This window comes from Phyllobates terribilis, unplaced genomic scaffold (assembly GCF_046119375.1).
Source record: "Phyllobates terribilis strain yellow unplaced genomic scaffold, ASM4611937v1 Scaffold_4__5_contigs__length_816908805, whole genome shotgun sequence".
NCBI lineage: Eukaryota > Metazoa > Chordata > Amphibia > Anura > Dendrobatidae > Phyllobates > Phyllobates terribilis.
This window is the reverse complement of record NW_027362764.1, coordinates 705,908,634-705,930,068: the sequence shown is the minus strand read 5'-3', so window position 1 is coordinate 705,930,068 and position 21,435 is coordinate 705,908,634. Positions and strand designations below refer to the sequence as shown.

The window sequence follows — 21,435 nt, the reverse complement described above, 5'->3', positions numbered from 1 at the left end:
ACTCTCAAAATCTCTCATACTGGTCACTGGAAGTTCAACATGGCACCTCATGGCAAAGAACTCTCTGAGGATCTGAAAAAAAGAATTCTTGCTTTACATAAAGATGACTGAGGCTATAAGATTGCCAACACCCTTGAGACTGAGCTGCAGCATGGTGGTCAAGACCATACAGCGGTTTAACACCACAGATTCCCCTCAGAACAGGCCTCACCATGGTTGACCAAGGAATTTGGGTGCACGTGCTGAGCGTCATATCCAGAGGTGGTCTTTTCAAAATAGCCGTACGAGTGCTGCCAGCATTGCTGCAGGTTACAGGGGTAGGGGTGCGCCTGTCAGTGTTCAGACCATAAGCTGCACACTATTAAATTGGTCTGCATGGCTATCATCCCAGAAGGAAGCCTCTTCTAAAGAAGCTGAAGACAAGCAGACTAAAGGCCCCGTCACACAGAACGAGAGCGCTAGCGAGATCGTTAGTGCGTCACAGTTTCGGGATCGCTGGAGAGTCGTTTCGTGATCGCTGGGGAGCTGTCAAACATGCAGAACTTACCAACGATTTCAGCCGCCCCAGCGATCTAACTAACGATCTCGGCGGTTGTTGGGACGCTTTCACACAGCAGCTATTTCAATGATCCACACCTTGATAGGGACTGCACTGTCACAAAGGCGTGCATAACATCACTTTTCCGCGCCCCCTCACCTCTGATTGGTGGACGCTACTGCGTTCTGATTGGGCGGCCTTGGTTTAACATCGCTACTGCGTCTCTGGTCAGACGGGAACACTGGTGTGTGCATTGTTCCTGTACAGATGTATGGATGTCCATATATTTATATGAATATATATATAGAGAGATGTAAATGGCCATTTATGTGTATGCATATCTGTATGTTCAGTATGTGTATATATAGTTATCTGTAAACGTATGTGTATACATTTATGTACTTAAAAATATGTATGAGTACATGGATGAATGTGTTTACATACGAGTACACGAATGTATATGCGTGTATGTATGTATCTGTATATGCATGTGTATACATATGTGTATATATATATATGGACTGCTTACTGCGGTGACTACTGCTACTACTGAAAGAATGAGACACAAAGCTTTTGCACAGTAGAACACACAGTGTATTAGACACATCAGTACAGAAATGTCAGTAGTGTAGAAACATGAGTAGTTGCCCACTATAGGTTCTGATGCTGCCAAGGAACAGCACCAGGACCGTTAAAATACTGGCAGTTGTTGCAGGTCTTTGCATCATGGGTGTTTCTGCCATGTCCCACTGGTTGAAGGCCTGCAATTGCCATTCACCGAGCTCCACTTCCCCATCGACTAGGTCCACAGAGTCCACGAAGCCAGGCGGACAGTGCGTAATTGCATCACGTCGACGAAGAAAGTTGTGAAGCGTGCAACAGGCCAAAACAACAGAGTCTATTGATGTAAGCTTCATGTTAATTGGCGTGTGAAAAACTCTGAAGCGGTTGGCCAGGACAGTGTGTCAGAAAACGTGCTGTGTGGGTGTGTGTGCACGAGACCCCTAAAATATCTGCCCCTGCAAAAGCAATATATAAAATAAACAGATAGAAGCCAAGCCCTCCCTCCCTCCCTCCCTGAAGAGCAATGATAGCAGATAATTGGTAGATGTCCTATAAATGAATTAAAAATGGAAACTCATTTGAGACCCCAAATAATACCTACCTCGCTAAAGATGTCTGATTTCTTAAAAGTGGAGTCACAGCCGGAGAACGCTGGTGGGATCCGAAAAAGAAGGCCGCAGTAGCGACCACCAATCGGGGACGAGGGGCGCGGAAAAGTCCAATTTATGCACACCTACGCGTCTCAGTTCTGAATCGCTAACGAGGTAGTTGATAAGGTGTCAAATACAGCGATGCACACTGCCCAGCGGGAGCGCAACGACCCAGGAAGCTTTGTAACGATCAGCGATCTCACAGCAGGGGCCTGATCGTTGCTACCTGTCAGACATAACGAGATAGTTAGCGAGATCGCTATTGCGTCACGAAAACAGTGACGTATCAACGATCTCGCTAGCAATCTCGTTATGTGTGACGGGGCCTTAAGTACATTGATTACTGGAACCATATCTTGTTGTCTGGCAAGACTCAAAATAAACTTATTTGGCAAACAGGTATGTCAGCACCATGTGAGGTGTACAAAGACAAGTGTCTTGCCTACAGTCAAGCATGGTGGTGGGAGCGTCATGGTTTGGGCCTGCATGGGTGCTGCCGGCTGTGGGGAGCTACAGTTCATTGAGGGAATGATGAATGCCAACATGTACTGTGACATAGTGAAGCAGAGCAAAATCCCCTCCCTTCGAACTGGGCAGCAGGGCAGTATTCCAACATGATAATGAGCCCACACACGCCTCTACCTTGATAAAGAAACTGAGGGTAAAAGTGCTGGACTGGCCAAGCATGTCTGCAGACCTAAACCCTATTGAGCATCCTCAAATGGAAGGTGGAGGACCACAAGGTCTCCCAACATCCACCAGCTCCGTGATGATGTTGTCGTGGAGGATTCCAGTGGAAACCTGTGATGCGCTGGTGAACGCTATGCCCAAGAGTTAAGGTAGTGCTTGAAAATAACGGTGGTCACACAAAATATTCACACTTTGGCCATTTTCACTTTGGGGTGTACTCACTTTTGTTGCCAGTGGTTTAAACATTAATGGCTGAGTGTTATTTAGAGGGCACACCAAAATTTACATTGTTATACCAGCTGTACACTGACTTTTACATTGCGTCCTATCTTCAGTTTTGCCCCACGAAAAAAAAATATATATATTTACAAAAATGTGAGGGGTGTACTCACTTTTGTGATGTACTGTATATGAGGCTGTCAAGCTCGAGTCAGGACATGCGCTGTCAGTCCATGTATCAGACTACGATACACGGATCTGGGAATCCCAGCTAAGGGCAGGTTCACACGAACGTAAAAAATTGTAAGTTTCATCCAGAAAACTCAGATGATTTCCTTTTCACTTGTCATCTATATGCAATCTGTATTTCAGAGCAGCGGCTATTAATTTACATTTTCCTATATTACAGAATTACAATGTATTCTGTAAAAATCAAAATGCTATACGTATGGTATTTGATTTTTTGGGTGCACCCATAGACTTGAATAGGCAAGTCTCATCCCATTTATGGAAGAATCTAGAGCATGCTGCATTTTTTATTCACTCAGCAAAAGAACAAAAAAAAAACAGTCGTCTGCACTGCCCCAATGAACAACATTAATCCCAGCACGGTCTGTTTTGTTACAGACAGCACTCAATCTGAAAATATAGTGGTGTGAACGAGCCCCAATACTGAGAGAAGAATCTTCTCATAGATTCTATCTCTCTGGCTCCAACACAATGCACAGCTCTCCCCAGCTGACACTCGCATGAACACATGCCCTGGCTCTGCACTTAATCAGGACGTGAAGTAATAGGAAAGCCAGGTAGGCTACAGTTAATTCCCAAGAACTCATGTACAGGGGTCTTGAGTCTTTTCCCTCACAATAAGGCCGGTTTCACACGTCTGTATATCTCCGATGCCGGAAAAAATGGTACTGGAGATATCCAGCAGGGACAATGATGAGGGTAGTGCTAGTATGTTTATGCGGGGGCATTTATGCATATAGCATTTATGCATACTTTATCGAAGTGCCATAATTTAGCAAAGTGCCCTGGCAGTTAGAAAATGGCATTGCTAATATCCATCTTTCTTCTCTTCTTACAGGTATATATTTTTCACTGCTTGTGTGATCTGTCCTGAAAACTGCATTATATCTCCATGCAATGCTCTGCAGCCTATCAATTTCTGGTATATATTTTTCACTGCTTGTGTGATCTGTCCTGAAAACTGCATTATATCTCCATGCAATGCTCTGCAGCCTATCAATTTCTGGTATATATTTTTCACTGCTTGTGTGATCTGTCCTGAAAACTGCATTATATCTCCATGCAATGCTCTGCAGCCTATCAATTTCTGGTATATATTTTTCACTGCTTGTGTGATCTGTCCTGAAAACTGCATTATATCTCCATGCAATGCTCTGCAGCCTATCAATTTCTGGTATATATTTTTCATTGCTTGTGTGATCTGTCCTGAAAACTGCATTATATCTCCATGCAATGCTCTGCAGCCTATCAATTTCTGGTATATATTTTTCACTGCTTGTGTGATCTGTCCTGAAAACTGCATTATATCTCCATGCAATGCTCTGCAGCCTATCAATTTCTGGTATATATTTTTCACTGCTTGTGTGATCTGTCCTGAAAACTGCATTATATCTCCATGCAATGCTCTGCAGCCTATCAATTTCTGGTATATATTTTTCACTGCTTGTGTGATCTGTCCTGAAAACTGCATTATATCTCCATGCAATGCTCTGCAGCCTATCAATTTCTGGTATATATTTTTCACTGCTTGTGTGATCTGTCCTGAAAACTGCATTATATCTCCATGCAATGCTCTGCAGCCTATCAATTTCTGGTATATATTTTTTCACTCCTCTAGCTTTTTTATTCCATGATACTTAAAGGTCATCACACTTACTTTAAGAGTTTATGATCCATGCCCAGTTTACTAGTCTGTTTTTTTTTTTTTTTTTTTCCCCTGCACTTTATGGTCTCCTGTTGTCTTTTAAGGTAGTGATTGATTGTTAATGAGTTAAATCTGTGCAGATCTAAGCAGATACGTCCCTATATATTGAGACTTAGTTAAGGGGAGGCATTTATGCGGGGGCATTTATGCATACTTTATCGAAGTGCCATAATTTAGCAAAGTGCCCTGGCAGTTAGAAAATGGCATTTGGACAGGGCAGGAGACAGGTAAGACATGCAAGACAAACCAACAAACTTGCTTCCAGGTCATCTTTTTGGCAAACAGTATTCACCATTTGTATCTGTGCCATTTATACTCTGGTTGCTACAATCATCCACATTCACCGTTCACCCACAAATGCGGCACACTTCATCCATATTAATCCCTCACTCCTCTCTTCTCCTATGTACAGTTGTCATGCTCTCTTCACAATGTTATACCACACAGATCCATTCATTCCCACCATACAACGCAGGAAACGCTCTCACAAATCACTCAATCATCTACTCACTCTCTGTATCTTCCTTCTATTAGTCGCAGGTGATATTTCTCCCAACCCAGGACCCTCCAGTAATAATAACACTAACTCTTTCCCTGTTACATTCAGAAACCCTGCTAATCTCATTAATATTCCCTGCATATCTTCTGTCTCATTCAACTGTGCCCTTTGGAATGCACGCTCAGCTTGTAATAAACTCTCTTACATCCATGACTTTTTCCTCTCTAATTCCCTCAACCTTCTGGCTCTCACTGAAACCTGGATCCAGCAGTCGGACACCACCGCCGCTGCAGCTCTCTCCTATGGTGGCCTACATTTCTCTCATACCCCGCGACCTGACAACAGATCAGGTGGAGGTGTTGGTCTGCTTCTTTCAACAAAATGTACTTTTCAGGTTATCCCCCCTGTACCCTCCCTTATCTTCCCGTCCTTTGAGGCCCACACAGTCAGACTCTACCGGCCCTTCTCCCTGCGAGTGGCGGTTGTCTATCGCCCCCCAGGTCCCCCCCGTCAATTCCTGGATCACTTTGCTGCCTGGCTTACAAATTTTCTATCCTGCGACATCCCCACGATAATCATGGGAGACTTTAACATCCCAATTGGCGATCCTCTTTCCCCATCTGCCACGCATCTTTTATCATTAACCTCCTCCTTCGGCCTTTCACAGCTTGCTAATTCTCCTACACATGAGGACGGGAACACATTGGACCTGATCTTCTCCCGGCTTTGCTCAGTACATGACTTTACTAACTCTCCCCTTCCACTCTCTGACCATAATCTTCTTTCATTCTCTGTCAAGAACTGTGACTCTACTCAAGGCACTCCCACCGTCCACACTTATAGAAATTTACGCGCCATTAACACCCAGAAATTTATAAAAAGGTTGCAATCATCATTGGCCCCAATCTCCTCCCTCTCATGTCCCGAATCTGCATTGAAGCATTATAACAAAATAATGTTATGCGCCCTGGATGAAGCCGCACCTCCTACACAAAGAACAATTCGGCATAGACGGCGACAACCCTGGCACACGCCTCAAACACGTCTTCTCCAGAGGTACTCCAGGTGCGCTGAACGGCTGTGGAGAAAATCAAATCTGCCCGAAGATTTCCTCCACTATAAATTTATGCTGAAAACATATAACTCTGCCCTTCACCTCTCCAAACAAACCTACTTTAACAACCTCATCATCTCACTTTCCAATAATCCTAAACTACTCTTTGACACGTTTCATTCTCTCCTCAATCAAACAGCACAGGCCCCGACCACCGACCTCAGCGCTGACGATCTGGCTAACTATTTCAAAGAAAAAATTGACCATATCCGACAGGAAATTTTCTCCCAATCCCCAAATGTTATGCATGCTCCCCCCCGCCACATTGTATCTTGCTCATTTTCTGACTTCGAACCAGTCACGGAAGATGAAGTGATCAGGCTTCTTGCATCTTCTCGCCCTACCACCTGCACCAGCGACCCTATTCCCTCACATCTCCTTCAGTCCCTTGCTCCAGCTGTCACCTCTCACCTAACTAAAATTTTCAACCTTTCCCTCTCATCTGGTATCTTTCCCTCTTCTTTTAAACACGCCAGCATACAACCATTACTTAAAAAACCATCCCTCGACCAGAACTGCACGGCCAACTACAGACCTGTTTCCAATCTTCCCTTTATCTCTAAACTCCTGGAACGCCTGGTCCACTCCCGTCTAATCCGCTATCTCTCAGACAACTCTCTTCTTGACCCTTTACAATCTGGTTTCCGCTCTTTACATTCTACTGAAACTGCCCTCACTAAAGTCTCTAATGATCTACTAACAGCTAAATCTAATGGTCACTACTCCCTGCTGATTCTCCTGGATCTCTCTGCAGCATTTGACACTGTGGATCACCAGCTCCTCCTCACTATGCTCCGCACTATTGGCCTCAAGGACACGGTTCTCTCCTGGTTCTCCTCTTATCTCTCTGACCGCTCCTTCTCTGTGTCTTTTGCCGGCTCCTTCTCCTCCCTACTTCCTCTTACTGTCGGGGTTCCTCAAGGATCAGTCCTAGGCCCCCTTCTTTTCTCCTTATACACCGCTCCTATTGGACAAACAATCAGTAGATTCGGTTTTCAGTACCATCTCTATGCTGATGACACCCAATTATACACCTCTGCTCCGGACATCACCCCTGCATTACTACAAAAGACCAGTGATTGTCTTTCTGCTGTGTCTAACATTATGTCCTCCCTCTACCTAAAACTGAATCTGTCAAAAACTGAACTACTCGTCTTTCCTCCCTCTATTAATCTACCTGTGCCCGATATTGCCATCTCCGTTTGTGGCTCAACCATTACTCCCCAGCTACAAGCCCGCTGTCTTGGGGTCATTTTTGATTCAGATCTTTCTTTCACTCCTCACATCAAATCACTCACTCGTTCATGTCATCTACACCTCAAAAACATCTCAAGAATCAGGACTTTTCTCACCTTTGACTCGGCAAAAACTCTTACTGTCGCTCTTATTCATTCTCGTCTTGACTATTGCAACGCTCTACTAATCGGTCTCCCTCTTACTAAACTCTCCCCTCTCCAATCCGTCCTGAACGCAGCAGCCAGGATCATATTCCTCGCCAACCGCTACTCAGATGCCTCTTCCCTGTGCCAGTCATTGCATTGGTTGCCCATCCAATATAGAGTTCGTTTTAAACTTATCACGCTTACCCACAAAGCGCTCCATGCTTCAGTACCCCCCTACATCTCCTCCCTTGTCTCAGTCTACCACCCTACACGTGCCCTCCGTTCTGCAAATGACTTGAAACTAAAATCCTCCATAATCCGAACTTCCCACTCCCGTCTCCAAGATTTCTCGCGTGCTGCGCCAATTCTCTGGAATGCACTACCCAGGACAGTTCGATTAATTCCCAATACCCACAGTTTCAAGCGAACCCTAAAAACACATTTCTTTAGACTGGCGTATCACCTAAACACACTCTGTCCATCCCAGCTTTCCCCCATATTAAAATCTTCTTCAACTTCGGGTTCAAACCAACCATGCACATAAAAGCCTCTGTCAGGACTGCACACATACTGGCTGGCGACCAGTCCATGTATTATTATTTATCCTATTCAGTATATCAAGGCTGCATTATACAATATATGTACTTTTTACCTTTTGTGTCTCCCCCACTTCCTCATAGACTGTAAGCTCGCGAGCAGGGCCCTCACTCCGTTTGATATGAGATATGCTTATTCTGTATTGTCTGTATAAGTCCCCCCTAAAATTTGTAAAGTGCTGCGGAATATGTTGGCGCTATAAAAATAAACTATTATTATTATTATTATTATTATTATTATTATGATCCCACAGTGTCCCCATAAATAAATAAATAAAATCCATCTACTCGCCTCTCCTAGGTGTCCCCCCGCTGTAATCCATGCAACCGCTGCTGCCGAGGAGCTGGGGAGAATGAGCCGCTCCGGAGGTGCAGCGTCCTGTCACTCACTGAGTGCAGCTCCAGAGCGGCTCATTCTCTCCGGCTCCTCGGCAGTAGCGGTCACATGGATTACATCGGGGAACACCTAAGAGAGGCAAGTACATGGATTTTATTCTTATTTTTACAGGTGGGGACATTGCAGGATCAGACTACCACTACCCTTCTCATTGTTCCTGCTGGTTCTGATCGCAGCATCGGCAGGGAACCATGATGAGAGCAGTGTTCAGCACCGGTGCTTGGGAACAGCATGAACTGTACACTGATTCCCAGGCGCCGGTATGTGTCACATGGATGTCATCAGTGTGGGACGTTTTGCAGACTGTGTATTTGCCACAAAAAAAAAACTTGTCTCCGTGTGGAGCACACGGACACATGGTACATGAAAACCCACAGATGTGCACAGGCCCATAGATTTGAATAGGTCTGCGTGTGTCAGTGTCTCCGGTACGTGTGGAAACGGTCACCACTCGTACAGGAGATACTGATGTGTGAAAGAGCCCCAAGACTGATAGACTCCCTTTTTGTCTCAGTCGATTAGGAGCTGGTTCTTGTAGATAACAGGTTTTCTGGTGTACACAGCAATCACACAACTCAAAACAATCTGAAAAGAGCATAAATACAATAAAGCTGCAGTGTCTTAAAGTTTCAGTAAAGTGGATGGGATTTATAGCAATCTCATTAAACACATGTGAACATGCACACCCTCCCCTTCCTCGCCCCTTTGCAGCACAGTCCTGCTGGTCTCAAAAGCACAAAAAAACACAGGATCTTTGCCCCTCAGTAAGTGGGGTCCCAGCACTAGGACTCCCCACCCATCACATGTGAAAGCCTCAGTGCAGTATGTAATACTAATCAATTCATCATACTAATGAAAAACCACAGGAGGCTTTACTGGAAACCAGTCATTTATTAACAGTTTGGTGTAGAGTTACTTCTCGCTGGGCTGCTGTTCGGGCATGCTTCTAATGATATCAGAGTCACCTGAAAGGCAGAAAGGACATGGTTAATAGACGCAACAACATAGGCTTTACAATCAGCTATGGTCCTGATCTGATATGGAAAATCTTACATTACAGTTAGGGTGGGGTTAAAACTGCAGCAAAAACTATTTGTGATTTATCATGATTTTCCTTTAGATGTGCGGTAATTTTGGTTTTTTCCTATACATGTAAAATACATGCTTCACTTGTACAACAGAGTGGTAAAGACACATGTGGTTCTTCCAAATCAGTTACACACCAGAATCCATTTTATTTTCCCTTTTTAAATCACCACTTACATTAATATTAAACAAATACATGTACAATCCGTATAAACCAATGTGAATATATCGGTTTCACAGTATAAAGAATTCTACCTTCTCTATCCACTCCTTCTGTTTGGGGCTCAAAAAAAAAAAAAGGAATAAAAATGAGTTTTTGCAAATTATATTTATTTATATCCTCCGAAAGCCTCTAATGCTTTGCGACTTCAGGCAAAGGAATCGTCCAGGCAGGAGAAGGTGGCGCTGGGCAGGAAATAGATCTGGAGTGACAGAGGCTCAGATCTACTGTAGCCCTTCAGCCTGAATTGCATATCAATTGGAACGCCTATTCCTCAGTAACAGACTGGCCATGTAACGCTATTGCTGGACTTATCTTTCAAAGAGACATGCCCATACAAATAGTTTGGGGGGTGAAATCCTCCTATTAAAGCAAAGGCTAAAGACTGCGGGATTAGTCAACACTATGGGAATCTATAAATGCATTATGATTAGCGCATATATTGGCCATACAACGTACGAAACTAAAAACAGCCGTGGGTTTCCTAAATTTGACAAAATTGGTAGAAAGAACATTATAGTTGGCTTTTATTAAAATATTCCTATAATGATATTTAGTGCTAGCTAGATTGTCCGAGACGTATACTTTACACTTTTTCTTCTTTTTTTAAAGAAATCAAGGGTGATAATTCACATTTTGTGGAATTTCTCCCTAAAATGTATTTTTGAATATTTATTTATTTTGCACGGCTAAAACAGCCATTCCACCATCATGGAGAAGAAGCTGCGGCTCATCTGGAGCGAGCCAAAACTAAGTGACTACTATATACACAGCACTGTTCTAGATAAAGACTCCAGATTCCAGGCTTCTTTATTCTTTCCTGCCTGGGACACCCTGGTAATGAGCGCATATGCTCAGAAACAGGGCGACCATGCTGAATAGTAAACTTCTCTCTTTAAAACTTCAATAAAAATTATCCGCTAAAAGATGCAAATATAAATGTGAGCGACGGTTCTGCATTCTGCCACCAGAGGCACCAAATCGCCACTTTTGGTGCAGATTTACATGCGGTTTGTGTATATATATGTGTAGCAGCGCTTGCTTCTAACTCATGGAGTCATCAAATTCTGAGCTGCTTAGAGGCAAAAATGCTTCAAGAATTTACTTTTTCGGGAAGGGGGGGGCATGCAAGGAAAAAAATAAAAATGGAAACTGTACTATAATATTTTCACACTTAAATCAACAGGAAGCTTATTAAAAATGTATTTAGCAATTTTTTATCTTGACTTATAAGTAGAATTAGCTTAAAGGGGTATTCCCATCTCCCAAGATCCTATCAGAGTATGTTGATGTAATAATATTAGCAAATACCTCCAATTAGAAATGCAGTATAGTTCTCCTGATTCGCCATGTTGCTTACCTCATGTGCAGGGCATTGCAGTAGCTGAGGTATCCATGGTTACGACCACTCATATAGTAAGTTAGTTGCTAGTGGTTGTAGCCAAGGATACCTAAACTACTGAAATGCCCTGCACATGGGGAAAGACATAGCGAATCAGAAGAACTATACTACATTTTTAATCTGAGGTATTTGCTATTATTATTACCATTACCACATATTGGAATAGGATCTTGGGAGATCGGACTACCCTTTTAAGTCCAAATCAAACACCTTAGTGTTGATCTGAATACGAAAAAAAGTTTACTGGAAAAATTTGTTTGCAATAAGACAAGTTTGTATGTTATGCCAATTGCCTGGAAATCTGTACATAAAAGGTCTCTTAAAAAGTGAATTGCAAAAATAAAGTTGAAATCTTGCTGTTTTCGCACTAATCCGACACTTCCTGTTCTGCCTCTTTGTAGACTTGCAAAATGCTGATCAGACGTATAAGGCTGTGTGCCCACGATGCGTTTTTTAAGCATTTCCGCAGCGGCAAAAACGCTGCAGAAACGCTTAAACGCTTGGTAGAAGGCCTGCCATGTTCCCCAATGATAATCCACATGTTCTGTGCACATGCTGCGGAAATTTCCGCTGCAGATTATCATTGCGGAAAATAACGCAGCACTACCAATTATTTTGCGGAAGTGCTGTGTTTTCGCCGCCATTGACTTGCATTAGAACGCGCCAATTCCGCAAGACTGCATCTGTACTTGTGTAATTGGGGCGTTCTAATGTGCGGATGGTACCCGGGTGTAGAGGACAGGAGACTCTCCTCCACACCCAGGTACCATTAAAAAAGCTGTAAAAAAAAAGAAAATAAAAAATAAATGTATACTTACCTTCTGGCAGCCCTCGCTGCACTCCTCCTTGCTTCCCGGCACTTCGCAATGGAATGATGGACCTGCGCTGACGTCAGTCATGTGACGGGTCACGCGACGCTGACGTTGGCAGGTCCTTCACTCTACCGCTGCCAGGACCGAGCAAAGCAAGACAGCGCGGGCCATCGGAGGGTAAGTATATATTTATTTTTTGACATTCTCTCGGGTCACACTATATAAATACATGCTGTTTGCATGGATTTATATAGTGTGACCAAGTTGTCAAGCACTTTCCAAGTGATGGTAAAATCGCTTGGAAAGCGCTTGACAACCCGCATGCGGAAATGCATGTGAAGAACGCTTCACATCCGCATGTTCCTGGCAGGAAAACGCATGTAAAATCTGCATGTACAATCCGCATGCGTTTTTTTCTGCCAGGGAGATGCAGAAACGCTCAGGAAAAAATCTGGAGCATTTCTGCATCGTGGGCACATAGCCTAAAGAAACAAAAAAAAAACAAAAGTAAGAGTTGACGGCAATAACCTCCAGCACCGCTACTGTGCAGCCTCTCCTGGGAGTCCCAGTGTAACCAGCCTTTAACAATCAGTACTGCATAATGGGCCAGTACTGAGGACACAGACTGGTGCTGATCTAGCGAATGTCTAGCCCGGAACTGATTACTGACAGATCAATCCGGCGAGAATATATTCGCACGTAGAGCAGCAGCACAAACCCCTGAGAAATGAGATCCCTGTGATTAGCTTACCTGGGTCAATAATGGCCAGTGTGCACACTCTGTAGTATTTGCCGCAGGCTGTACCAAGCTCAATGTTGTTGCCGCTGTAGTGGTGGACTCCAGTCTTGGCCAACATTGCATAATACTCAATCTCTGATTTTCTGTGGAGCAAAACGTTAGGAAACAATAAAACTTGTAGCCTTCACATCTTCTGCAGAACAGTCTAAAGTGACACCGGAATGGGTTGCATTACATTCATGTTCTATCAGGCAGAGTCATCAGAGGGTGCTAGCTGTAACATACAGCCGATACCCGGCTGTACCTACCTTGATTGGAGCGAGCTCTGCACCCAGCTGTTTAACCGCCAAAGTGCTTGATTCAGACCAACCACTTATGGAAGGCTGCTTTCACATTACGCCTAGATTCAAGTTTGCTGGTACAGTCTGGGTTTATGTCCGAACCCCCAGCAAAACGGGATCTGTACTTATGCCCTGACGGGGCCACAGACTATAATGGTGCCGGAAAGAGCGAACGTGCGCTGTAGGCGTACACTCCCGAAAGTGATGCACGTCAGAGCTCTGACGTTCGTTCTGCCAGCACCATTACAGTCTATGGCCTTGTTGGCACATACGCCCGGATGCAGTTTTGCTGGGGGTTCGGACATATGCCCTGACGGGACCGGCGAACGTGACCCTAGACGCAATGCGAAAGCACCTTTAGAAGTTAAACAGAAGGAAAGGTCGGCGTTTGCCTATTGGAACCCCCACAACATGTTCAACGGGACACTGATGGTTGTGATGCTTCATGATGGGGAAAGAAATCCCACTACACTAAAAAGCTATTAAAAAAAAAATTTGTATAGCTACATTTGGATCAACCTTATCTAAAAATCCACCTTCGCCTAACTCATGTGGGAGTTTTCCTACTTCAGATATTAAGAGGGCTGGTGTATAGACTACTACACTTCAAGGGGTATTCCAAGATGATCAAGTTATATCTACAAGCTAAAAAGGTTATACAGTGGACGATGTGCATGTCCCACTCTAATGTATGGTAGACATGCACGATACTGGCCGATCACGCCTGTAGCTCAGCAGGTGTGTGGGGATTGTACAGTCATGGCCACCGCTGACTTCCCATTGAGAAATGAGTGAGTGGACAGCGCTGGATAATATGCGATTATGACTGTGGCCAGGTGGACAACCACAGAGCAGCAGGTTATGCATGTGCTGCATGCAGAGTCTATAGGACAGATTCATCAAAGCTTGTATGCCAGAATATTGGCATAAAAAAATTAGAAACGTTGCAAAACTTTGGTGAAATGCGAGGCAGTGTTCATATTTTTCGACTTTTGCCAGTCTTGTGCCACTTTTGCACAGCTCTGACAAAGTGGGCAAAGCTGGGGCATGGAAACAAACAACTCCTGGTCTATTCTTTACACCAGAAATCTTACTCCAGTCCTTGACTGTAGTAAGACTTGCAGCAAGGCCCACACAGAGGCGCCACTTTTCAGAATTCATTAAGAGGCATGCACGTCTGACTCCCAACACACCCCTTCATCAAGACCGGAGTGAACATTTTCCGTATTGGAAGAATTTGGGCCTATGGGTGGGAGGATCCAAACATCTCAGGGTCACAAATGTGATCCTGCAGTGAGGGGAAGAATGAGGGACACGAGTTTCTCATTCTGGCAATCAGGTGGGGGAGCTGTCAGACCAGGAAACTAAACTAGCAGAGCAGACACCACTCTCGTCAGTGACTAGTGGGCTGCACTTACCCTGCAATCACTGACCTGTAGGGCAAGAAAAGCCCTCACCTCAAATACACTGGACTCAGACAATGCCTCGTGTATTCTGACTGTGCCATTTGCTCAGAGGGACCTGCTCCCATACATCGGACCAGCACCAAGTTACATGTATTTCAAGATGATGGACCCCCCCTCCTCCACTCACCTCAGAGCTGGGCAGTTGTTGGCAAGAATGACAAGTTTAGCCTTGCCCTCACGGATCCGCTTCAATGTCTGCTTGTACCCCAGGACGTACTTGCCACTCTTCATCACAAGTTGAAGTCTTGAGTTGATGGACTCCAGGGACTTTTTCTATAAAGGATATAAAATGCATTGAACGAAACACTATAACTCGATCATGTTTTTCAGAAGCATGGAGCAGAGCCGAACCTGTCACTGAACTAGACTGGGTGCATTATGAATGACCAACAGGTTCCATTATTCTAGGGAGGTGCCCCGACAATCTTCGCTGTGCAGCATCTATAGTCAGGTGGGCACTGGAATGTTATTAGTGGGGACCTAGTATCTTCAACATTACAACTATGCCGATTACACGAAATGAGGTTCCTTTACTGGACCAAGAAGTTGCCAGAAAATCACACAGGGCACTGACAGGCGCCACACTGCTGCCATCTTCCTTTCACCCATGTTAGGAGGCCTTGGTAAATGCCAATATATAGTCATCAGATGTGGACTACCTGCATTCGGACATGGATGCCAGGGCGCCAGAGTTTCCACATGATCATGAATTTCCCAGAAGGGAAACTTTTCAAAATGAATACACATTTATATGGTAAGAGAAAAAAAATATTGCAGAACTAGAGTTCTTTTTAAAGGATTATTCCCTATACAATAAGGCATCTCCTTTCCATAGGATGGGGTGGGGGGTGGATACCTTTCTGATTACGGGGGGTCCCAGAGATTCTGAGTTTGGGCTCTGAACACTGGAATCCGACTGTGCAGAGCCCCGTCCTGGATGTAGTGGGGGTGCGCGTGCTCTACCTCTGCTCTGTACATAGTCTTTACTGCCCACAATAGTCAGTCCCATAGGAAATTAATGACTTGGAGGTCGAGCATGTGCACCTGTTACATTGAAGACGTGGATCTGCAGAGCACAGAGCTCGGCATCACAGTGATCGAACGCTCAATGATCAGCAAGGGAAAGGAGATTATAAAAAGGTATAACCCTTTAATTGTGTGCCCACCTTCCCAAGAAGAAGCCTCACTATTGAGGTGGAATTGGAGGGATATAGATCGATACACACAGTGTTTACCCACAAACATGTTATTACTACCTAACCCCATCAGGATCTTGTTGTACATGACATGTGATTTTAAGTGTCCATCTACAGTACAGACCAAAAGTTTGGACACCTTCTCATTTAAAGATTTTTCTGTATTTTCATGACTATGAAATTTGTACATTCCCACTGAAGGCATCAAAACTATGAATTAACACATGTGGAATTATATACTTAACAAAAAAGTGTGAAACAACTGAAAATATGTCTTATATTCTAGGTTCTTCAAAGTAGCCACCTTTTGCTTTGATGACTGCTTTGCACACTCTTTGCATTCTCTTGATGAGCTTCAAGAGGTAGTCACCGGAAATGGTTTTCACTTCACAGGTGTGCCCTGTCAGGTTTAATAAGTGGGATTTCTTGCCTTAAAAATGGGGTTGGGACCATCAGTTGTGTTGTGCAGAACTCTGGTGGATACACAGCTGATAGTCCTACTGAATAGACTGTTAGAATTTGTATTATGGCAAGAAAAAAGCAGCTAAGTAAAGAAAAATGAGTGGCCATCATTACTTTAAGAAATGAAGGTCAGTCAGTCCGAAAAATTGGGAAAACTTTGAAAGTGTCCCCAAGTGCAGTTGCAACAACCATCAAGCGCTACAAAGAAACTGGCTCACATGAGGACCGCCCCAGGAAAGGAAGACCAAGAGTCACCTCTGCTTCTGAGGATAAATTTATCCGAGTCACCAGCCTCAGAAATCGCAGGTTAACAGCAGCTCAGATTAGAGACCAGGTCAATGCCACACAGAGTTCTAGCAGCAGACACATCTCTACAACAACTGTTTTGAGGAGACTTTGTGCAGCAGGCCTTCATGGTAAAATAGCTGCTAGGAAACCACTGCTAAGGACAGGCAACAAGCAGAAGAGACTTGTTTGGGCTAAAGAACACAAGGAATGGACATTAGACCAGTGGAAATCTGTGCTTTGGTCTGATGAGTCCAAATTTGAGATCTTTGGTTCCAACCACCGTGTCTTTGTGCGACGCAGAAAAGGTGAACGGATGGACTCTACATGCCTGGTTCCCACCGTGAAGCATGGAGGAGGAGGTGTGATGGTGTGGGGGTGCTTTGCTGGTGACACTGTGAGAGATTTATTCAAAATTGAAGGCATACTGAACCAGCATGGCTACTACAGCATCTTGCAGCGGCATGCTATTCCATCTGGTTTGCGTTTAGTTGGACCATCATTTATTTTTCAACAGGACAATGACCCCAAACACACCTCCAGGCTGTGTAAGGGCTATTTGACCAAGAAGGAGAGTGATGGGGTGCTACGCCAGATGACCTGGCCTCCACAGTCACCAGACCTGAACCCAATCGAGATGGTTTGGGGTGAGCTGGAGCGCAGAGTGAAGGCAAAAGGGCCAACAAGTGCTAAGCATCTCTGGGAACTCATTCATGATTGTTGGAAGACCATTTCCGGTGACTACCTCTTGAAGTTCATCAAGAGAATGCCAAGAGTGTGCAAAGCAGTCATCAATGCAAAAGGTGGCTACTTTGAAGAACCTAGAATATAAGACATATTTTCAGTTGTTTCACACTTTTTTGTTAAGTATATAATTCCACATGTGTTAATTCATAGTTTTGATGCCTTCAGTGTGAATGTACAATTTTCATAGTCAAGAAAATACAGAAAAATCTTTAAATGAGAAGGTGTGTCCAAACTTTTGGTCTGTACTGTATAAACATGTAATACTGCTACCCCCATCAGAAGCCCATAATGTTCATAATAAATCTGCCAGTTCATGGAGTCCATCTGCAAACATGTTAATCATGGCTGTAGAGTCTGAGCCTGTATAAAATGGACCGACTCCGACAATATATAATAAATTGGGTACAGTAGTTCAATGCAGTTTGTGGGGAATATTGTTCAGAAGAATTTGGGAAAGTTATGAAATATCCTATAAATGTCTGTCCTATTCCTGATCTAAGGGTCTAGACTTTTAGCTGAGATGAATCTGTGCTACAGTAAATTTATCACTTAAACATGAGCCATGTAGGAGGGAGTCGGAGTCATGGAGTAGATGTCATGGAAATTGAGGAGTCGAAGGTTTGGCTTACCGAATCCACAGCCCTGATGTTAATACTACTACTCTCCCCATCAAGGGCCCATACTGTACACAGTCCAGTAAGTACAACTACTCCCCTCATCAAAATGCAGCACTGTCCACATACATGTTACTACTCCACCTATTGGGGTCCGGTACCGTATATGACATCTATGTAATTTCAATTAATCTATAGAGTGGTTACTACTACTCCCATCAGGAGTCCATAATGTTTATTACACATCTGTCATTTTGAGGTGTCAATTCAAAAGAAATGTTATTACTACTACTCCCATCAGGAGCTCCTATTGCCCATAGACCAAATATTACTACTACTGTGCCCAATCACAGGCCCCTACTGTCCACAGAAATGTTACTACTACCCTCCTCATCAGAAGTTCCTATTGCCCATAGACCAGCTATTACTACTACTCTCCCTTATCACAGTCCCACACTGTACAATGTACATTTTAATAAATCCAGAGAGGTTATTACTACTCTTCCCCCATCTGGGGTCTGTGCTCCCCACAGACATGTCACTACTACTCCCATCATCATACGACCCATAGACATGTTACTACTCCCATCATCATACGACCCATAGACATGTCACTACTACTCCCATCATCATACGACCCATAGACATGTTACTACTACTCCCCCCCCAATCTGGGGCCCGTGCTCCCCACAGACATGTTACTACTACTCCCCCCATCATACGACCCATAGACATGTTACTACTACCCCCCACCTCATACGACCCATAGACCTGTTACTACTACTCCCCCCATCATACGACCCATAGACATGTTACTACTACTCCCGCCCATCTGGGGCCCGTGCTCCCCATAGACATGTTACTACTACCCCCCACCTCATACGACCCATAGACCTGTTACTACTACTCCCCCCATCATACGACCCATAGACATGTGACTACTACTCCCCCCATCATACGACCCATAGACATGTGACTACTACTCCCCCCATCCGGGGCTGTGCTCCCCACAAACATGTTACTACTACTCCCCCCATCATACGGCCCATAGACATGTTACTACTACTCCCCACATCCGGGTCCGTGTTGTACAGGACACGTGACACTGATCACCACTGTGCCCCCTGCGGCCCCGCTCCTGCCCCAGGCCGGGGTTCTCCCCTGTGAGCACAGGCGGATCCTGCCACCTCGGCCCGGGCAGCCCCATCCATCCTCCGCTCCACGTGAGACATGAGGCCGCACTTACCGTCTTCTTTGCGGCCACCATGATTGCTGCGCAGGTATCCCGGACCTGTAGAGGAGAGGAAACACACAGTAAGGCGCCATGCACTCTGCTCTACTGTACCGGGCCGATACCGACTTCGTAACGTGAGAAAATCCCCGAATATCCGGAGCTCGACTCACCAGAGGTCTCGCTCCAAGATGGCCGGGGACGGAGAAAGGAAGACGCTCCCACAATGCAACGCTTTTGATACCGCCTGTCTAACAGTGCGAGGAGGGGGCGGGGCTAGTTAGGACGTAGGTAGAGATGAAACGCAGCGCTACGGAAAGGAAGAGGAGACATAAAATTATAGGAGTGAATTTTTGAGTGGTGCATTAAATGAGCCAGAATATGTTTATAAGCTTATTCTATTTTTATAACATGTCCATTTATGTATATATGTATGCATATATATCTATAAAAAAATTAACTTTGTAATTAATTTGGCTTACTTAAATGTCTAGGATATGCTTTTCAGCGCTCCTGGAACATCCCAGAGGCTCCCAGAGAGACAGAGAGAGGGAAGACATCAACAAATCTCCCAGCCACTGCCAAAACTACGCCTGAAAAAAACAAGAAATCAGCGATTCTGGAAGTTTTCTTGATTTCTTGTGCCCCTGTGTTGGGAACTGAAGCATGACGGGTGGAGAATGGGCAGCATGGACTCTAAGGGCTCAAAACTACTCACCTCCTGGGTTCCAGCTTGGTGATCTTGGGATGTATGTTTTAAAAATGTAATCTAACAGCGTCAGATCTGTGAAAAATAACCAGAACTTACCTTTTATATCCCCCCGAAACTGCAATGGTCCTCACCAGTCCTTGTATACTTGTCCCGCAGCAGTGACATCACGTCCAACACTTGGCAGCTGCCCCAGTCACTGACTGCAGCGGTAATGCTTTCATATAAGGTATAAAAGCCAAATCTGGCTCCCAAGGTGATTATATTTGGCCTGCAACGCCATATAGAGGACTATATGGGGCCAGAAATCTGAATGGAGGACTATGTAGAGCCATTATACTATATGGAGGACTATGTGGGGCCCATTATTCTGTATGGAGGACTATGTGGGATCCATTATTCTGTATGGAGGAATATGTGAGGTCCATTATACTGTATGGAGGAAAATGTGGGGGCATTATACTGTATGGAGGACTATGTAGGGCCATTATACTGTATGGGGGACTATGTGAGGTCCATTATACTGTATGGAGGAAAATGTGGGGGCATTATACTGTATGGAGGACTATGTAGGGCCATTATACTGTATGGGGGACTATGTGAGGTCCATTATACTGTATGGAGGAAAATGTGGGGGCATTATACTGTATGGAGGACTATGTAGGGCCATTATACTGTATGGGGGACTATGTGAGGTCCATTATACTGTATGGAGGAAAATGTGGGGGCATTATACTGTATGGAGGACTATGTGGGGCCCATTATACTGCATGGAGGACTATGTGAAGCCCATTATACTGTTTTGAGCTCTATGTGGGGCCCATTATTCTGTATGGAGCACTATGTGGGCCCATTATACTGCATGGAGGAATATGTGGGGTCAGTATTCTGTATGGAGGGCTATGTGGGACCATTATTCTGTATGGAGAACTATGTGGGACCATTATTCTGTATGGAGGACTATGTGGGGCCATTATACTGTATGGAGGACTATGTGGGGCTATTATTCTGTATGGAAGACTATGTGGGGCCCATTATTCTGTATGGAGCACTATGTGGGGCCATTACAGTATACTGTATGGAGGACTGTGTGGGGCCCATTATACTGTATGGAGGAAAATGTTGGGGTCAGTATTCTGTATGGAGGACTATGTGGGACCATTATTCTGTATGGAGGACTATGTGGGACCATTATTCTGTATGGAGGACTATGTGGGGCCATTATACTGTATGGAGGACTATGTGGGGCTATTATTCTGTATGGAAGACTATGTGGGGCTCATTATTCTGTATGGAGCACTATGTGGGGCCATTACAGTATACTGTATGGAGGACTATGTGGGGCCATTATACTGTATGGAGGACTGTGTGGGGCCATTATACTTTATGGAGGACTATGTGGGGCCCATTATACTGCATGGAGGAATATGTGGGGTCAGTATTCTATATGGAGGACTATGTGGGCCCATTATACTGCATGGAGGAATATGTGGGGTCAGTATTCTGTTTGGAGAACTATGTG

General features: G+C 44.5%; 1 protein-coding gene and 1 non-coding gene across 2 annotated transcripts; both read right to left on the bottom strand.

Moving 5' to 3' along the window:
- Positions 1–9,474: 9,474 nt before the first annotated feature.
- Positions 9,475–19,482, bottom strand: RPL30 (ribosomal protein L30). Its single transcript, XM_073679631.1, has 5 exons — positions 19,378–19,482; positions 19,220–19,264; positions 14,797–14,942; positions 12,875–13,005; positions 9,475–9,568 (listed from the first exon to the last, which is right to left on the bottom strand). The coding sequence occupies exons 2-5, from the start codon at positions 19,238–19,240 to the stop codon at positions 9,516–9,518; spliced, it is 351 nt and encodes a 116-aa protein (XP_073535732.1). The 5' UTR covers positions 19,241–19,264; positions 19,378–19,482; the 3' UTR covers positions 9,475–9,515.
- LOC141266289 (small nucleolar RNA SNORA72) lies at positions 12,690–12,822 on the bottom strand. Its single transcript, XR_012320333.1, has one exon. It is a non-coding gene; the product is annotated as a small nucleolar RNA SNORA72 (small nucleolar RNA).
- Positions 19,483–21,435: the final 1,953 nt, after the last annotated feature.

Bases quoted from the DNA above. Each gene is read 5' to 3' on its own strand.
- RPL30 (XM_073679631.1), bottom strand. From the start codon at position 19,240: ATGGTGGCCGCAAAGAAGACG. The intron at 13,006-14,796 runs GTGAGTGGAGGA...TTTGCTCCACAG, and splicing joins AACAACTGCCCAGCTCTGAG to AAAATCAGAGATTGAGTATT. The intron at 9,569-12,874 runs GTAAGCTAATCA...TCTGCCTTTCAG, and splicing joins ACTGGCCATTATTGACCCAG to GTGACTCTGATATCATTAGA.